Source organism: Triticum aestivum, chromosome 4D (assembly GCF_018294505.1).
Source record: "Triticum aestivum cultivar Chinese Spring chromosome 4D, IWGSC CS RefSeq v2.1, whole genome shotgun sequence".
In the NCBI taxonomy this organism is placed as follows: Eukaryota; Viridiplantae; Streptophyta; class Magnoliopsida; order Poales; family Poaceae; genus Triticum; species Triticum aestivum.
Genome location: NC_057805.1, coordinates 300,042,568 through 300,061,812, shown reverse-complemented (window position 1 = coordinate 300,061,812; position 19,245 = coordinate 300,042,568). Strand labels below are relative to the sequence as shown.

Below are 19,245 nucleotides of genomic sequence, written 5' to 3'. Positions count from 1 at the left end.
AAGAAGGACTCAAGGGAGGAGAAGCGCCGGCAAGACAAGGAAGAGCAAACGAACGCCTTCATGAAGATCCAAAGGAGGAGGCTTGAGATGGAGGTAGAGAAGCAAGCGAAGATGCTCGAGATTGAAGCCGCCAATGCCAAGACCAAGGCGAAAGAAGTGGCTCTCGCTAGCATGATGACGGGGGTGGAGATCATGAAGGTGGACCTCAACACCGTGTCGCCGAGGAAGAGGCCATGGTTCGAAAAGATGCAGGCCGACATGCTCAAGTTCGATGACGAGTGATCTATGGCGGCAGGCGCCATCATTTTTTGGTATGCCAGCAAGCGTGCTGGCATGACCACGACCGAGATGGCGTGGTCGAACTCCCGACTTTTTTGTGTGCTGGCATGTGTGCCGGCCGCTAGCAAGCGCGCCAACAAGACCGTGTGATGGTCTTTTTGAAGGCTGACATTGTATGGCGGCCGCTGGCATGATGCCTGCATGAATTTTGGGCGGCGACATGGCCGTTGGCATGATCTATGGCCGTGTGCCTTCTAAATTTGCACGCTGACTTTAAATGGGTCGCTTGCGTTGGGTGCACAAGCGACCCCAAAAGAGAACTGGACGGACACTAAGCGGGCGACCGATCCAAACAGACGAAAAGCGGGCAAAATCGCCGTCCATTTGGATCGGCGCGTTGGTTGCTCTTATACCACTAGGTGAAATGACGAATCTGTACTACAAAGATTGAAATTTTATCCAACAACCGAGTTCAATCGCGGTGAATATTCAATGACTCATGCGAGATCGGCCAGAGATCGAACGATCAATATTGCGTACATGTTTCGATCGGATGCGTAGACTATGTGAGAGCTCTATCTTATCCAGGTCTCTGCTCTTGGTATTGGTGGTAATTACATGGTAAAGGCAAGTTGTTTTCGGAAAATTGGTTTTTCTTTTTTTTGAGAATTTTGGAAAATTGGTTCAGATGAAAGAGGTTGAGCAGCTTGAGATTTTAACCGCCAAACAAGAACCCACCCAGGGGCAGAATGGGAATACCCGAGAAATTCAATGTACACAATCGTACGTAGAAATCAGAGGTAGATTGGGCGAATAATTCGCGCTCCTCCACCCGTCTACCACAACGCCTACGCCTACGCGCCGTACCACCTTCTCCTCTCCTCCCCGATCTGCAAGCCAGCCAGCCAGCGAGCGCCGAAAAAGAAAAAAGGAAAAAAAGAGTTCCCACACCACACACACCCGCCGTCTCCTCCATCTCATCCTCCTCCTGCTCCTCGCCGTCGGCGGCTTCAGCCCCTAGGCGGACCGCCGCCGGATCCGACCGCGGAAGCTCCCCGCTTCCGCCGTCGCCGCCGCCGCCGCCGCCGCCGCCGTCAGATCCGCGGAAGCGCGCCGCGGATCCGCCGCCCCGCAACCCGCGCCGCGAGGGCCGAGCCTTTCAGCTCGGCATTGGCTTGGTCCGATCCGGAGGCCTCCTTTTTGGTGCGTGTCCTGTTTCTGTCTGGTCCCCCGGCTGTCTCCCTTTGGCACGATCTGAGATCTTTTTTTCTTGTGTTTTTTTGGATACTTTTTTTGCTTGAAGCGGCGTTGATTGTTTGATCCAGCTTCGAGGCATAGCTCAGAGATTAAGGAGTTTGAGTGAGGGATTTACTAGCTCCGCGACCAAAGTTTGGTCTGTTTCGTATTAGTTGTTGAGGGGGCAAGCGGTGCCATGCTTTTTGTGGGGTTTAATGAAGTTTAGTTCGTGCTAATTTAGCTGCTCTATTTTAAGTTACTTACCTGCATTCAAGTCAAGCTCGTTGAAATGTTTAACCCAGCTTTCAGTAATATTAGCTTGTTTTATCATGCTCCAATTCTTTTTTCAGCTGTCGATCTCACAAAATCATGAGCTGAGAAAAATCCAACTCCAACTCTCTCTTTTCTTCAGCAGGCTGAAGAAATCTGTGGTCTTCGAGGTGTCCATGGTGCAGAATCGTCAAGTATGAGATGTGTGCGGCACATGGTGTGCTGAAGTCCGGTGTGAACTTGCCCTTCTGGTAACTTGGTTGCTTACTGGGGTGATGCATGGGCTGGGACACGGCAGTTATATATGAGTACCGTTGACCCCTTGCTCCTGTCATCATCCGGAAGTGCAGACTCGCCTTCAAAGCATACGGCTCCTGCTCGGCCATCGGTGGGCTCATTGAACTGCCTCTGCCGTGCTGATTCATGCTCTTCCTCAGTGTATGAGGATTGCGACACTGCTTCTGTTAATTTTGCGGATGAAGGGGATGCCATACCAAGGCATTGTCCGGAGGAGTCTGATGTGAGCAGGGTGGCAGAGCGTTTCCAGTCTGCTGATTCGCATTTCTTCCATCGTCTCTCGGTGGAATGCTCTCAGAAGGAGAGGCAGCGGAAGATTTCTTGGGGTGGTGTAATGGAGATGCAGCGCTCTCCATCATCCCTAGAGGTCGGAGTAGTATCTTCCTCCAAGGAGAAACCAAATCGACCCCCGAGGGGCAGGAACAAGAGCTCGCATTTTGAAGACCTGTTTTCATCTGAGCAAGAGCATGACCCAAGGCTAATTCACATCAATGATCCCGTCAGAACAAACGACCGATATGAATTTACAGGAAATGAGATTCGGACAAGCAAGTATACTTTGATTACTTTCCTGCCTAAGAACCTCTTCATCCAGTTCCATCGGCTGGCTTATGTATACTTCCTAGTTATTGCTGCTCTTAACCAGCTACCTCCTTTAGCTGTGTTTGGAAGGACCGCTTCATTGTTCCCGCTACTTTTTGTGTTGTTTGTGACTGCTATAAAAGATGGTTATGAAGACTGGCGTCGTCACAGATCTGACAGGAATGAAAATAACCGAGAGGCACTTGTTCTTCAACATGGTGATTTTCGGTCGAAAAAATGGAAACACATTTGTGCGGGGGAGGTTGTCAAAATTCATTCCAATGAAACAATGCCATGTGATATGGTCCTGCTGGGTACAAGTGATCCAAATGGTATAGCTTACATCCAAACAATGAATTTGGATGGCGAGTCAAACCTGAAAACAAGGTATGCTCGCCAGGAAACTGTTACCATGATAAGCCACAGCTCATATTTGGGGTTGATCAAATGTGAGCAGCCTAACAGAAATATCTATGAGTTTACAGCTACCATGGAGCTGAATAATCAGAGGATTCCGCTTGGCCAATCTAACATTGTATTGCGTGGGTGCCAGCTCAAAAACACAGAATGGATTATCGGGGTCGTTGTCTATGCTGGCCAGGAGACAAAAGCTATGTTAAACAGTACAATATCCCGTTCAAAGAGCAGCAATCTGGAGAGTTACATGAACAGGGAAACCCTTTGGTTATCAGCTTTCCTCTTGATCACATGCTCAGTTGTTGCTACAGGGATGGGTGTATGGTTATTTAAAAATACTAAAAACCTTGACGCACTACCATACTACAGGAGAAAGTACTTCACCTTTGGCCGGGAAAACAGAAAGGATTTTGAGTTCTATGGCCTTGCATTGGAGATATTTTTCTCCTTCTTGAGTTCTGTGATTATCTTTCAGATAATGATACCAATATCATTATACATCACCATGGAGCTAGTTAGAGTGGGGCAGTCATACTTCATGATTGGAGATACTCGGATGTATGACAGTAGTTCAGGTTCAAGATTTCAGTGCCGATCATTGAATATCAATGAAGACCTAGGCCAAATACGGTATATATTTTCTGACAAAACAGGTACCTTGACTCAAAATAAGATGGAATTTCAGCAAGCCAGCATCTATGGGAGGAATTATGGGAGCTCCTTGCAGGTCACTAGTGACTCATCACATGAAATAACCATTGCAGGCAAGTTAACTACTTTTTCTCTATAAATCTATTTTGCAGCTCTTTTTTTCTGTTTTAGATCACTCTTTCATTCCTATAGTAATAATAAAAACCTAGATGATTGGTGATCGATTGGCATGTGCAACTAGACCCACCTTTCTCCAGGCTGAATTACTACCCGTTGTACTTAATTTAATTAGCTCAAAGTAGTGAAAGTTCAAGTTTCTAGTTCCGATGACCGAAAATGGAATTTTGAAACTAGTAAAGACACAAGTACAGCTGGTATTTGATCGTGTACCTATAAATGATTAAGTTTCTATCCTTCTGCAGAGTCATCGAGCCAACATGACAGGAAGCCCAAGTCAGAAATCAATGTTGATGCACTACTCTTGGCACTTCTGAAACAACCATTGTTTGGGGAGGAAAGACTCGCAGCCCATGATTTTTTCCTTACTTTGGCTGCATGCAATACTGTCATTCCAGTTAGCACAGGAGGTTCTCCCGATTTGACCAATGAAGTAAGTGAGGTTGGTGCAATTGATTACCAGGGGGAATCACCTGATGAGCAGGCCTTAGTAATTGCAGCTTCTGCTTACGGATACAAGCTTGTTGAAAGAACAACTGGCCACATTGTTATAGATGTTCAGGGCGAGAGGATAAGGTAAATACTAGAACATTCTTTGTTTTATGAGAACATTTAAGCTACCTTTAATTTCTTCCCGAGTTGACCATGAAATGCATTTTGTACCTGTTGACAATCTTCTACCTGTATTTCACGGAACAATTTCATTGTCACAAACAGGTTGGATGTTCTTGGTCTGCATGAATTTGATAGTGTGAGAAAAAGAATGTCTGTTGTTGTAAGATTTCCAGACGACACTGTGAAAGTTCTTGTCAAGGGTGCTGATACTTCAATGCTTAGTATTTTGAGGACCAGGAACCATGATGGACTTTTCGATTCTTTGCACGCCAAAACTATAGAAACTACAGAAAATCATTTGTCAAGTTATTCCTCAGAGGGTCTACGAACCTTAGTAATTGGTTCGAAGTACCTGAGCAATGAAGAATTCAGTGAATGGCAGGAAAGGTATGAAGAAGCTAGCACCTCCATGACAGAGAGATCGGCAAAGCTCCGTCAGGCGGCAGCGCTTGTAGAGTGCGATTTGACTCTTCTGGGTGCAACTGGAATTGAAGATAAGTTGCAGGATGGTGTGCCTGAGGCCATTGAGTCCCTCCGTCAGGCTGGAATCAAGGTCTGGGTTCTCACAGGGGATAAGCAAGAAACTGCTATATCGATTGGTTTATCATGTCGATTATTAACTCAAGGTATGCATTCGATTATCATAAATGGTTCCTCCGAGATTGAATGCAGGAGCCTTCTAGCTGACGCTAAAGCCAAATTTGGAATCAAGTCGGCTGACCTTGGAAAGCAAGATGTGGAAGATCTGCACAACGGCGATGTTTCAAAATTAAGGTCCTCTAATGGTCAAGCATCTGAAAGTGGAATACAAAACTTCCAGTTGACTGGAGTTATTGCTAATGACAAGTCAGTAAACATTGAGGAATCACCAAATTTTGATGATGCTGAGTTAGCACTGATAATTGATGGGAATTCCCTTGTGTATATTCTAGAGAAAGATCTTGAATCAGAGGTTTGTGATCATATCCTGTTTATCTATTAATAATAATAATACATATCTTTGTGTTCTGTTTCAATTGGTTAAACATATAGTCAATAGCTTTAGTTCAGCAATATTAGTTGCTATTTTAGTGCACACACCATGGCTGCACATTTAACTAATACAAGTTGACGTACAAAATACCGGTCATACTTAAAGCAATAATTTCATATTTGCCAACTTTCTATTTGACAGTTATTTGACTTGGCAACCTCCTGTAAAGTTGTCATCTGCTGCCGTGTTGCTCCTCTGCAAAAGGCTGGAATTGTCGATCTGATTAAAAGCAGGACGAGTGACATGACCTTGGCAATCGGTGATGGTGAGATTCTGTATCTGATTCATGTTGCTATGATGTTAGTGAGCATATCGTATATTGTAGTCTTCCTTACGTATTAATTGGCTTGTACAATGGTAAAATATGTAGTGCAAATTACTAGTGATGATAACTTGCTTGAACTAGAATGCCAACTTTTTGGTGATTTGTTTCTTTTTAGTTTTCCTCCTATAGTTGAACCACATCATGAGTGTTGGTGCTAAAAGTATTTTATTTTATCACATCACCAGCCGAATGATAGTGCGAATACCGGTAACACATGGTTGCACCTACGTTTTGTATCTTAGGTATTTGAGTGTTCTTTTTTGTTGTTGTACCCTTGCCATCATCTCGTGCATTGCATATCTGTAAGAGTGCAATTCAGCTATACACTGGTAAGAGTTTATACGGGTTTATACAATAACAAGCACCCAGTCGGCTTAACCCGACAATTAGTACAGAGTCACAAATCATTTCTGTCAGTTGCAATTGAGATAAAATAATACGATACTCTAGGATGATGCCAATTTCTGTTTTCGCTGTACATCAAACTTGTCATTTTTTTGTCACCTTGGAGACACAGCTAACTGTTTCCTACACTATTTGGCCTCTGCTCACGTTCATATTGACAGTCTGGTTTTTTTATCTTGTTTTCTATTTGCAGGGGCAAATGATGTTTCAATGATACAGATGGCTGATGTTGGTGTTGGTATATGTGGTCAAGAAGGTCGTCAAGCAGTGATGGCTTCAGATTTTGCTATGGGGCAGTTCCGCTTTTTGAAGAGATTGCTTCTTGTACATGGGCACTGGAATTATCAGCGTATGGCATACATGATTCTCTACAACTTCTATCGGAATGCTGTCTTTGTGTTAATGCTCTTCTGGTACATATTCCCTCCTCTATGCTTTTCTCCTATGCTGTAAGCTAAGTATACCTGTGTCATCTAGTGACTATTCAAATGTAAGAATATACAGAAGCATCATCCTCCCGCCCCTTTTGGCCTTTTTTGGCATCTTGTAATGCAGGTTGATCTAATTTTTTAATGATTTGATGTAGGTATATCTTGCACACTGCATATTCCGCAACTCTTGCGCTAACAGATTGGAGTAGTGTTTTCTATTCCCTTATCTACACATCAGTTCCCACAGTAGTGGTTGGTATTCTAGACAAGGACTTGAGTCACAATACTCTTCTTTATTATCCTAGACTATATGAGGCAGGGCTTCGAAATGAGGGCTACAATATGACACTCTTCTGGATCACAATGCTAGATACCTTGTGGCAAAGCCTTGTCCTTTTCTATGTACCTTTCTTCACATACAATATCAGTACAATGGACATATGGAGTATGGGAAGTTTATGGACAATTGCGGTGGTTATACTGGTCAATATTCATCTGGCCATGGACATTCAACGTTGGGTGCTTATAACCCATCTCGCCATATGGGGCTCTATAGCTGCAACGTTTTTGTGCATGGTGTTAATAGATTCTATACCTATATTCCCTAATTACGGGTAAGTTTTCACTGATTTGCTCTCTTGATCCCTCTTATTTATTGTCCAAAGTGACAAGCCTAAGAATCTTATATTTGGCAGGACACTATACAATATGGCTGCTTCAAGAACTTACTGGCTTAGTGTTTGCCTTATAATAGTCTTGGGGTTGCTTCCTCGGTTTCTTTGCAAAGTAATATATGAGACCTTCTGGCCATCTGATATTCAAATAGCAAGAGAAGCTGAGTTGTTAAAGAAGCTGCCTCAACAGTTGCGATCAAGGCCTGAAAGTGATATCAGCTAACAATGGTTCATGCAGTTAGTTCGTCACCCAGTTTGGGAACTGTGTTGATTCATTTGTTGAGCTGATCTTTTGTTAAAAAAAGGTAAGTTTCATTCATGACTGCCATATGATTATTATTTAGTTTATTCTACTATCATGTTATTAGACACACGCAAGAGCACAGTTTGCATTACTTAACTGCAGTCGTTATGTATTTATGACTTTGTATTAGTAGATCATAAGAAGTAACAACGTCCTGTCTGCAATCATGAGCTAGCAGTGTTTCTGTAGGATGAAGATTGAAAAATCACACGAGCTGCAGTTTCAGCTATTCGACAACTATTTCCAGTATTTTTTTTAGGCACAAACATCCCATTCTGTGACTTGCACTTTTATACTGTAGTTGATATTGTTCTTCCTTAGCATAGCGTGTAAGTTTTCATCGTGGACTAGTGCTGACCTGCCGGTTATGCCTGTTGTTTTGTGAAATTACTGCCCTAGATTATACATGAGGACACAAGTTAGCAAGGACAAGAGATACTGGTTGTAGAAGAGGCTGAAAAATGCACTGAAGCGGCAGTTGCGAAGAACTAACTGTACGGCGAGGCATCAAACAGCTTCATCCTTGGGGGTGTGGACTAGTGATCAATCAGATGACAAATGTACAGATAAGGGGGGAATGATATATACTCTGTAATTTAAGATAGAGTTGTGTCTAGGAGGAAATAAAGAGGTACATAGATACAGATTCTTTTCGCACTTTGCCAAATCTTTTGTATTACCTGACGATATGTTAACCATTTCCCTTTTCTTCCCCCTCGTTGAGGTTTTAGGTAGCTTAGTGTTGTGTCTGGTCGGAATTTTACGCTTTAAAAGGGTACAGGATAAATTTTCCTTGTCAGATCCAGAACTTAAGAGATTTGAGTCCAACATTGGAAAAGATGTACAAGTCCTACAAAGGGTGGAGATTTCATTATATCTTTTTTTGTGGTTTATTGCTGAATTGCCCTAACGAAGAGTGTTTTTTTTGTGTGCTTTTGCTTGCCTTGCTGATTATTGCCCCCTAATCTGTTTTTGACGCAAAGTGCTACTTCCTTCGTCCCATAATATGAGAATGTTTTTGACACTAGAGGGAGTATTTTTGAGGTTTTTGAAGCTGCTTGAGCCACCTGGCTGTCTAGTTCTGAGACCGACGAACACGCTTTGGCTGCGAAGGCAAGGTCCTTGACCGTCGAGAGCTCCATCAGTGAAGGAGGAGCCTTGCCGGTGGCAAACATCACGCCGCCTCACAACTCCATCCAAAGTCCAAATCGAAGCTCTCCCACAGCTATCTTGCGACACCTCAGAGTCAGAGGGCACTAATGCCGAGGGAGGCATTCTAATTCGGCCGGTGGGAGCGGAGGAACCAAAACTCTTAAGGCCAACTCCAAGGTGCTGTCACAAACAGATGCAAAATTGACCCGCCTTTTATTTGTTTTTGTTTGTTTGGGTTGGCCAGATGGACGCTGTCTGGTTTTGTCCGGCAACCCGTAGGTGCGCCCAACGCGGGCCGACACATTAAAAGAACAAAACAGCCATTAAAAATGCAGTTCATATGTTAAATAAACATAAAACTAAATAAAGACATTTAAATAAAACATCCATTGGGTCGGATCTAGGCGTCCACGCATCTAGGCGGCGGCGGCGGCCTCCTCATTGGTGAGGTCGACGTACGCCGGCGTTGGCGCCTAGGGAAACGTCTGCTGGAAGGTTGCAAGCTTCGCCGCCTGCCGCTCGGCCTGCAAATGGCACTCCACCTCCTCTCGCTCGGCCGCCAACGCCCACGACTTGGCCTCGTACAGGTGTCGCTCGCCCTCGTCGCTCGGGCCAACCACACGAGCACGCACGACACGGACACCGGCACCGGCACCGTGCTCGCAATGACCATGTTTGCCCCACCAATGGCCTCCACTCCGGAGAACAGTCAGCGTAGGCAAGCTCGGGTGCAGGGCGGTGCTGGTGACGGTGGAGGTGGGGCCGCCTTCGCCTCCACGCCGGCTGCCGGCTCCGCCAATGCCTGCACAAGGCCAGACCACCTGGCCAGCTCCTCACGCTCGGACTTCGCGAGCGCCCATGTGGCCTCCTTGAGGGCTGCGATGTAGGCGTCCTGCTACTCCTGGTCCTCCTTCACCATCACCGACGGTGGTGGAGTGATGGCCGCACCCCTGAAGCTCCCCCGACAGGCATGTCGTGCTCCGTGGTGTACCATGCGTCCCAATACGCCGAATCCGTTGCATAGCCAGGGTGGCGGCGTAGCTCCGGCGGGAGGTTAGGACGGCGGTTGCGAATCTCGGCTGCCCCCACGCGGTCAGACTGCGGCACCGCCTGCATCGGAACCCTGTCGTGTCGGCGTGTTGGGCCGTGGTTTTTTGGCCGTGCGTACCCAAATGGACACAGGCAGACCAAATGAGTCGCCTGTTGGAGTTGGCCTAACCCTCGCCTCTCAGCCGCCTCTCTCACTTGAGACCCTAACCTCCAATGGTAAAGAGCATCTACAACTAGACTTAGCAAATCGCATCCCCTAACAGTTTGTGGACACCCCTGGTCAGTGTCATGTGTATGCAGACATGCTCCTTATTTTCTTTCTTATATGTCCACTCATTTGTATGTGATTTTTCTTTCAAATTTTTTGCTTGTGATTGATGGAGATGAAGAGACAAAAAAAAGAACAAAGAAAAGAGAAAAGGGGTCTGGGGTGGGCCACATCCTACGTCACAGACTACAGGGCGTATCCGGGTGCGTCCATGAACCCTTATATCCCCTCTATATTTACATTTTGTTTCAGCGCACGAGCCCTGGTATCCTTTTTATATTTACATTTTGTTTCAATATGAGGGTTTAGGAACGGCACAGATAATGTGAGGGGTCCGTCGTTTTTTTCCAACCAGGCACGTCCAGGAGGCCGCTGTAGATGCTCTAACTGTCTGTACATGAAATGCTCGTGGATGCGGCAGTACATGAAATGCTCGTGGATGCGGCAGCCCAGCTTAGCCTAGAATATCAGTGAAAATGGAGGTAAAAAGGAAAAAGAAAAGAGAAAACATCCTGGAAAATGTATAAAAATTCCGAAATGAAAGCACTAGATTCTATGCGTTGACCTGCACGGAATGTTCCAATTAGACCCTCCACAAATCATAATACCGCCTCCGTCCTGGTTTATTTGTCCTCTTTGCATTTTATGCTAAATTTTAATCTTATATTTAATTAACAAAATGCTAATGCATGTAATAAAAAATAACATCACTAGAAACTATATTCAAATACGAATCCAACAATATAACTTTTGATGACATATAGTATTATTCTCTTAGTTAAATCTATGGCCAAAGTTTGGCACAAAAGACTAAGGAAACCAATAAACCAGGACAGAGGTAGTAATAGCTTTCAAGGCCAAAAACAAGAAGGCAAAATCATCAACATATATGATTATATAGTTGCTAGTTCGTTTTATAAGCGTACATATGATAAATACACAAGGAACTGCCGCAACACCATTTCGATCCATGCAGAGCGGGAGCGATGCAGTCAAGCGTTTGAGAGGGTAGGCTTCTACCAATCTACAAGTCTACACGCCAACCACAACAACTGCAGTAAGCCACACTCCATGCTCTCAAACTCTAGTTTATTTCGCCAACTTCTTTGTATCGGGTAGTCATCATTGGACGGGTAAGATCATGTGGAAGTCAAATCCTTCAACACAAAGTCACCACCTATACATCGGAATCGCACGCAAGCTTCAGCAGATGTCAGCTATCCATGAATCCAGAGGGAAATGGTACGGTACTTCACTGCAATTGGGCACAACGGAATTGGTTAGCATGCTACTCATGGCCGGGCCTGTAAAATTTGGGCCCTGTGCTACTACTTCATTGATAACGAGTTAAATAAACGAGTCTCACATTATTCAAAAACTTCACAATGGTCGTCGTGTTTATGCTAAATGTTTTGCGAAAACTGCCTCGACTATGACTCAAACCACAGTAACTGAACTACAACATAATTTTATCTCAAAAACTTCCATGCAAAGACAAAAACACAGAAAACTTTTCCCGCAGAAGGGGGAGCAGACAATTGTGAAACAGGTCTGTAGCTCTTTGCTGGAGTAAATAAACATGAAGTTCCATTCTATAGCTGCTCTATAGCAACCCAGGACTAAGCTGACTGAAGCATGTCAAAGAGGAATGCCTCCCACTATGCATATAATGTGGATCTGAGAAAAATGACAAGCAAATGCTAGCTCGGAATAGTATATTCTCTTAAGTATAAATAAACAGATAGAGGGAGGGTAGAAGAAGAATGTAGATAAAGCATGTGAAGATGATTCACAAAAAGACAAAAACAGAAAAAGAAGTGAAGATGGGTATGAGCTCGCTTAGAGTGGAAGGGAAACGTAGCAGAAAGTTTCAAGTCAAAAGCTACAGCTTAGGACCATGAATATTATGAGCTCTAATCCTGACCTAGAGTCAACTAATCCAAATTCACTATGCTATGTACTAACTTGTTATCCAACCATATTTGAGAGGCAGTTGCCTCCGGCGCTCAAAGTCAAAAGTGCTATCTGCATGCTTGGATAACACAAGATTACATACCATAGCATTCCACAAGGAGTACAGCTGCACTAAGTCAATAACTTCTCATGCACGTTTATCCTCAGTAAACACATGCATGTTCACAATATCTCCTGTTCCTTTAACAGCACTGCCTACAAGAGAGAGTCCTTCCTCGTCAGCCTCATCACCTGTCTCCTCTGAATATGCAAATCTGTACACAGCAAGAAGGTCACAAAAAAACAAAGTTAAATCTGTGCACATGGTTCATACTAACAACTCTATGCGAAACAAGTCATTCTTTCAACCCTACCTAAGCTAAGCTATAGGTTTAAATGGGTTTTTACAGACAATGTGATCAACTAATGTTAAATAGTGAACATGTTGAAGGAACTGTAAATATATTTGTTTTAGAAGTCATAACGTGAGTTAGAATATACTCCCTCCGTTTCTAAGTCTTTTTTAGAGATTTCAATGTGGACTAGATACGGATGTATATAGACAGATTTTAGAGTGAGATTCACCTATTTTGCTCCGTATGTCCATATTGAAATCTTCTAAAAAGACTTATATTTAGGAACGGAGGGAGTATATAACAGTGGTGACCAATATCGTGGAAAATGGAGTAATAGTATTAGAAATGCACTGATTGTATTATTGGATAAGCATGGCACATGTTTTTTTTTTTTGACGTAAAGATAAGCATGGCACATGTTTGTAATAACATATGTATAGAAGTAAAAAAACAGGGTTAAATCATCTCTTCAGAATACCGTGGAAGTGTTGATGGTTACAACATATCAGCCGGGCATAAATAAAAACCTTCCACAATAATGTTATTGACAGCTTAGTCAACAATATGAACTGTCTCAAGAAGAGACAAATCCAGGACTGAGTTAGAATATAACAGATATGAACCTTACACAATAATGTTATTGACAGCTTAGTCAACATAATGACAGTTAGAGACTTAAATAGTGCTCAAGCTGAATGAACTACATTGTGTACATGCAAACCCAAATAAACAATTCTACTACTCAAATGAGAAGACGGTGAACTTCATAGCAGAGGGGATACCCTGTTGGATTACGAGATGGTGACCAAAGGGCGCATATGATGGCAAGAAGGACATATGAGAGGACACTCCAGAAGGCAGGGATGACCCAAGCCCTTCGCCAAAGCTCACTCAATGGATCGGTTGCATTGAAATATAGCTGATTCAAGACCAAACAAATAAGTCAGATCATACTTAGCAACAGAACCTGCATAAAGGTGATCACGCATTCCCAAGAGGCAAACAACTCCATGAGTCAATATCATATAGGAGGCGGACAAGGGAAAAATAGTTGACTTGGCATTTGCTTCTATGTTCTCCAACAATTAGCATGAGATAATTGATGTTTAGTGATCATATGACAAGTCTGCATGCTAAGAGTTTATTCATTTTCCATTTGTGGCTACTTTCCCAAATTGCAACGATAGAATTGGCCCAACACATACCTCATAGCCAATCCAAGCAATTGAGATAACCACTGACATAGCTAGAGAATTTGTAAACTTCCGATACAATTCAAGTTTCGCCATGCTTCTCCGCAGCTGTCATGTAATCAGAGAAAGGTTGGTACATAAACTATATGATAAAAGGATATAAATGAAAGAATAGACAATAAATTAATCAACTCGTTTTTAGGCAGTATAGGTATCAAAGCAGAGCAACCAACTTTATCCTGGACCCGAACAAGTTGGGTGATAAACCCAATTTTTTGGAGTGGCATGTTCACATCAGGTGAACAGCAGGTAACAGCTGTTCACTTCATCTGAACTCAATAACATGCAACACAGATACTGATTGTTGAAAGACATGGCCACAGTGGAGTATAAGTTGGATGTTTAGCATAAGATACAACTAGCTACAGGTTTTGCTAGAATGTAAACAGCTGTAGCACGAGCCCATGTATTGCCATTCAGAAATACCAAAAAAATGCTATGTTGATGTACGAAAAAAACACAGTTTAGAGAAGCATACTTCATAATAATAGCATGGTGGACCCATCCAACTAGAACATATTTTTTACTTAGACTAGCAAGAAAGTGAGGCAGCTACCTGCAGTTTCTCCAGAGTTCTAGAGAGGGATGAAAATATCCAGATGATGAAGGTAGCATCAAGTATGGCAACAGGCAACACTAGAAATAATCTCGTTTTGCCAGAGAAGTCATTGATGTTTCCCAGATTTTCAACAAGTTCAAGGGCTTCTGAGGCAGTAAAATAGATGATAGCAAGGGCAGCAACCCTGTATGTAATCCCACCCAATGTGGGTCGAACAACACCATAGCCCATTGAAACTACTAACAGAAGAAGGCGAGACACAGTCTTCTTCACAGCAGTAAATGTAACCGCCCACAAGGTTATGCCCATAGGTCTGGTCCCAGTTGAATTGAAGTTAGCATACTCAAAGTACCAGAAAGCCATTTCGCACATACCAAGTGCAATAACAGCTGTTATATGGTAATGCAGCTGCAAAATATCCTTCCAACATCTCACAAACTGAAGAAACCATAGAAGCCCAAGTGCAAGATACGCAAGTGACATGAAACCAAAAAATGTCATCATCGGGGCCATTTTTCCAGGGATATAACCATGAGGATTCCGCCAAACTGTCCTGCCTGTAATCTTCAATCCCCGGAGTTGAGGATCACAGAACATAAAGTAGAGATAGTACATCCCTGTTTTGTTTATAGAGACACTCTGTGTTCCCATGGTAGTTTCTTCATTTTTACCATCAAAGAATGTCTGAATTCTTTTTGGCCAGTCTGGATTATCAGGATTTGGCCGTATAATAACTTCACCTACTTTACAGGACTTCTCCTTGTCAAGCTCAGGGGTGCAGCATATTGCATCAGAGTGCAAGTAAGAACCCCCGATTTTGTCTCTGTCCTGGATCTCAACAATAATAGCCTCTACTAATCCTGTCTTTTGCTGCATTTCTTCATGTCTAGTTGCTGACTCCTGGGACCGTCGAAATGTAACAATGTCAAACCTGAAAGAGTAGCCCCATTAGATAGCAGAAAATTCAATAATAACTGAAGGATATCTGCCCTTGATATTCGTATTTCCATAATTTATTTGCGTTTGTCTATTCATCTATGCATTTTAACAACACAAAGGATTGTGAAACAAATGCTTTATGAAATGTATGCCCCCAAAAGTTGGTGATTCGGTGCTAATATGTACAGGAACAATGGACAGTGTCATGTTGTGTTTGTTGTCTATGCAAAGCACACACGTTATCTTTCACATGTCGGGGCACGACAATCACATTGGCATGTGAAAGATTAATACATACATTAAGTCCATGGCAATGATTATCATATCGAGCTATCGGAAGACAATGGTAACATTTCCTGAATATAACAAAACAGAGCAAGAACTGGAGTAAGCTCGGTGGTTGAATTCACTAATGTCTATGGGATCACAACAATACAAATAAAAAGAAGCAACTTCTGTCGAGAGAACGGGCAACTTGAAGCAGCTACATCCAATCATCTCAACAGATCAATGTCCATGCGCATAAAATTCCACAAATCCTCGCCTGGTCACTTACGTAATTGGAACAGAAACAACTAGAACCCCAGGAGGGGACACTGGAGACTTAAAGCATTGCAGACAAAATCAAGCAGCACGCCATCATAACGCTTGCTGTACACATCATCGCCCAAAAAGCAACACCAGCGAAATTTAACAGAACAAAAGGCGCACGCAACACTTAACAAGCGCATCAGATCCTAACTCGGACACCCGACCAAAGCGCGCCTGATCCGGGGTAGCCCGATCCCCGCAAAACCCTAAGGGGAGTACTCCAGTCCAGAAGGGACGCCTGGCGCACCTGATGAAGGAGTTGGAGGAGTTTGAGGAGGATTCGGAAGCGTAGAGGCCCTCGCTGCCGCCGTGGAAGAAGAATGAGTTGGCGCGCGGCGCAAAGCCGCCACCGGAGTACTCGTGGATGGACGCGTCCGCGCCGCGGGCCGCGAGGGCGAGGGCGAGCGCGAGAAGGGCGAGACCCGGGCGGGCGCCTCGCCGCGGCAGCCGCATCGGGAGGGTACGAGCGGAGAAAGCCGTGGCCGTCGCCGTCGCGTGCAGATGTTTGCTCTCGTATCGTATCGGGAATGGCGATGGAAGGTTCGAGGCTCTCGTCTGCTGGAAGTGTGAGCCCGGTGGTTAAGGTTTGGTGTATTGAGGAATCAGAAGTTCAGAGCATCGCTTGCCCAGTTCCCTCTCAGGTTTGCTCTCAGCGAGAGATGCACGCGATAAGATGGTGAAAGGAGTAGCGTGTTATTTTTTTCATTACATAGGGAGTACCGTACCCATCCGTTTCACGAAACTTTTAAGATTTTCTGAAAAGACAAACTAAGCGAACTTTGAGTGAGTTTACGGAGAAAATTATTTATACATACACTTCCAAACATATACAACATGAAAATATAATTGATGATGTATCCAATGATATGCACTTGATATTTTAAATGCACGTATTTTTATCTATAAACTTAGTCAAAATTTGTAATGTTTGACTTTTGAAAAAACGCATTATATTACACAGAGAGTACTATTTTGCCTAGTAGATTGGCAAGAAAACACATTTTATCAAGGATGGGCTTGGGAGGATCTGTATCCGTCATTTGTTTTCTTTCTTTTCTTTTTTGGGCGGTCCAATAGTACTAGAACACTGAGATGGATGAGCTTTTATCCATTCTTTCTATTTACACATTTAAATATGATATTTGGTTTACCCCATGAAAAAGGTATTATTTTTAGTATATGTAAGTATGTTTGAATGAATTGAATAATATATGTAGGAGTTAGGTTAAGTTGGAATTGTGATTACCAAAGAGTTGGATATCTAAGTCCAATATGTGCAACCAGGTGTAAGATACAAACACACCGCAAAACTTGGACACAATGACTAGAGCTTTGCAACAAAGATGGTCTTCGGGTCAGCGTTGTCAAAGAGCTTGGGTATAGTGAACTTGAGCTTCCTGTACTCTTTTTCATCCTGATGGGGGTGCCTTTCAATAGTCATGTCGAGGAGGTCGATGTCTTGAGTAACATTCCTCTTGTAGGCGGTGCCCTTTGGCATCAATCAATCTCTTAACCTCTCTTCCTCTTGCTCATCGTTTGGGTCATGGTCCACCGCCCTTCGTGCTTGCACTCATGCTTGAAGTCAATATTGAAGCTCATTTCCATGCCTTCATGATGGAGGCATTTCCCGATCGATGGAGTGTAGAATATTCTTGAATGACACTATTCATTGGACTCTCTCCTCCCCCTCTCTCGGCTTGAACTTGCTGAGTTTGCTTGAACATCTTTTGGGGACGTTGTTGATGTTGGCTCGAAGCTCACTGGGTTGTTGATCTTCTCCATCGATTCTTCCTCCCACTCTTGTAGTGGAGTCTCACATGGCTTGTTGACGAGCAAGTGTTTAGATCGAGTTCTAAGAACTAGGGGGTGAATAGTCCTATAAAAATAACGCAACTATACAATTTTAAGGTTGACCGTTTTTAGCTTGAGAAAACAAGGATTAGACAAGCACAATCACTTAACAGAAAAATATTCAAGAGTGATAAGCAGCGGAAAATAACAATCTGGCAAGTAAGTAGGATGTAGAGTTAGAGAATGCAAACACTCATGGTGCGAGGATTTTCCCGTCGGACATTGGCGCTATTCTACGTCCACGTTGATAGAGGCTTCAAACCAAAGAGTTCTAGGATTCAAGTATCCCAGGTATGACGTCCACCAAACGGCCCACGATGCAGAACCAACCTATTTCACCATAACTTGTACTTGGAAGCCCCATGATGTCCTACAAGTGCACGACTTTGTAGCAATTTCGCGGTAAGTAAGGTTGAAAGTGCATTTAATCCCCGGGTGGTTTTGGTTATTAATAACAACATATATGTTATTGATCTAATGAACATTGATAATAGATTTCACAAAGATCATTGATTGGCATGGCAAGGATTAGTGGATGTGGATCCCTCAAAATACAAAGGACAAAGATTGGCAAAGCTTGGCTCGGCAGTAGGGGCCTTGATTTTCTTCAAATTAGGCTTAGGAATCCGTTCGCCTGGCTTGGCCGAACTCACAGGAGCTTCAACAACCAAATCATGCAGATTAATTGCTTCTGGATGAGGAGTTGTATTCACATGTTGTTTCATGGTGACAGTGGTAGGTGGAGTTTTCATGAGAATGATCTTCTTCGGTAGTGCTTTTGGAACAGTAGGGACCCGAAGATCAGGCAACACCGTTGAAGTAGTGATGTTCACTTGCTCGCTGAGAGTAGCTTTAGATTCATCCTTTGTGAGCGGAGGAACATCTTTGTTGGAAGAATTACTTTCGGCATGTTTATCGGTTGGTTCAGCCGACCTCTTCTTCTATGCACTTTTGCGCTTTGCACTAGGATCATGTTTGCGTTTGGAGTGGCCTTTTGATTTTCCTTCAGCCTTTTTCTTCTCGACATCATCCTCGAGAAGACGACGATTTTCTTCTTCACGAGCCCTTTCCTTTTGGGCCTTCTTGGCTCACTTGATGGCATTCTTCTGACGCTTAGCAAGCTCATCGGGATAAGATTCGAGAGTACGAAGAGATGACTCATGAGCATTTGGTGGTGGCGGCGGTCTCTCCTGGGGATCACCTGATCTGATGAGACCAATTTCACGGCAGTCACCCAATGGAGGATGAAATGCAAAGTTCTACAGCTACGTCTTCGCACGCAAGAAAGTGCCTAACAGTCGGGACCCACCTGGTCGAAGCGTATGTAGCGTTGTCATTTTGGTCGCGAACGTGTACGTACATACTGGTCGATCGGTCTGTCTGCAGGCTGCAGCGATGAACCGTGGTCGAGTAAGGAAGGGCACGTGTCGTAGTAGAGGCGCGGACGTAGCATGTACACGTACATACAACCAGGGTGCAAGCAAGTAAATACGTCCACATACGTACATATGGGCGGGGTCTTGAACGCCTACTCGCACATACGTACGACCAGGGCTTGTTCATCAGGTTTACACATA

The 19,245-nt window shown here is 43.7% G+C and overlaps 2 protein-coding genes across 3 annotated transcripts; one reads left to right on the top strand and one right to left on the bottom strand.

Annotated features, from left to right (window-relative positions):
• The first annotated feature begins 1,114 nt into the window (after positions 1–1,114).
• LOC123097548 (phospholipid-transporting ATPase 1) lies at positions 1,115–8,589 on the top strand. Of its 2 annotated transcripts, none has more exons than XM_044519316.1 (9): positions 1,115–1,482; positions 1,931–3,845; positions 4,155–4,485; positions 4,627–5,476; positions 5,699–5,822; positions 6,481–6,700; positions 6,874–7,332; positions 7,414–7,697; positions 8,096–8,589. In XM_044519316.1, exons 2-8 carry the CDS (start codon positions 2,090–2,092, stop codon positions 7,613–7,615), a joined length of 3,942 nt encoding a protein of 1,313 aa, XP_044375251.1. In that variant the 5' UTR covers positions 1,115–1,482; positions 1,931–2,089; the 3' UTR covers positions 7,616–7,697; positions 8,096–8,589. The 2 variants fall into 2 exon arrangements, with proteins under 2 accessions (XP_044375251.1, XP_044375250.1); XM_044519315.1 differs by having other exon boundaries at positions 1,928–3,845.
• A 2,443-nt stretch (positions 8,590–11,032) lies between these two features.
• LOC123097547 (transmembrane protein 87B) lies at positions 11,033–16,456 on the bottom strand. Its single transcript, XM_044519314.1, has 6 exons — positions 16,065–16,456; positions 14,285–15,218; positions 13,681–13,776; positions 13,258–13,394; positions 12,223–12,394; positions 11,033–11,421 (listed from the first exon to the last, which is right to left on the bottom strand). The coding sequence occupies exons 1-5, from the start codon at positions 16,268–16,270 to the stop codon at positions 12,268–12,270; spliced, it is 1,500 nt and encodes a 499-aa protein (XP_044375249.1). The 5' UTR covers positions 16,271–16,456; the 3' UTR covers positions 11,033–11,421; positions 12,223–12,267.
• Positions 16,457–19,245: the final 2,789 nt, after the last annotated feature.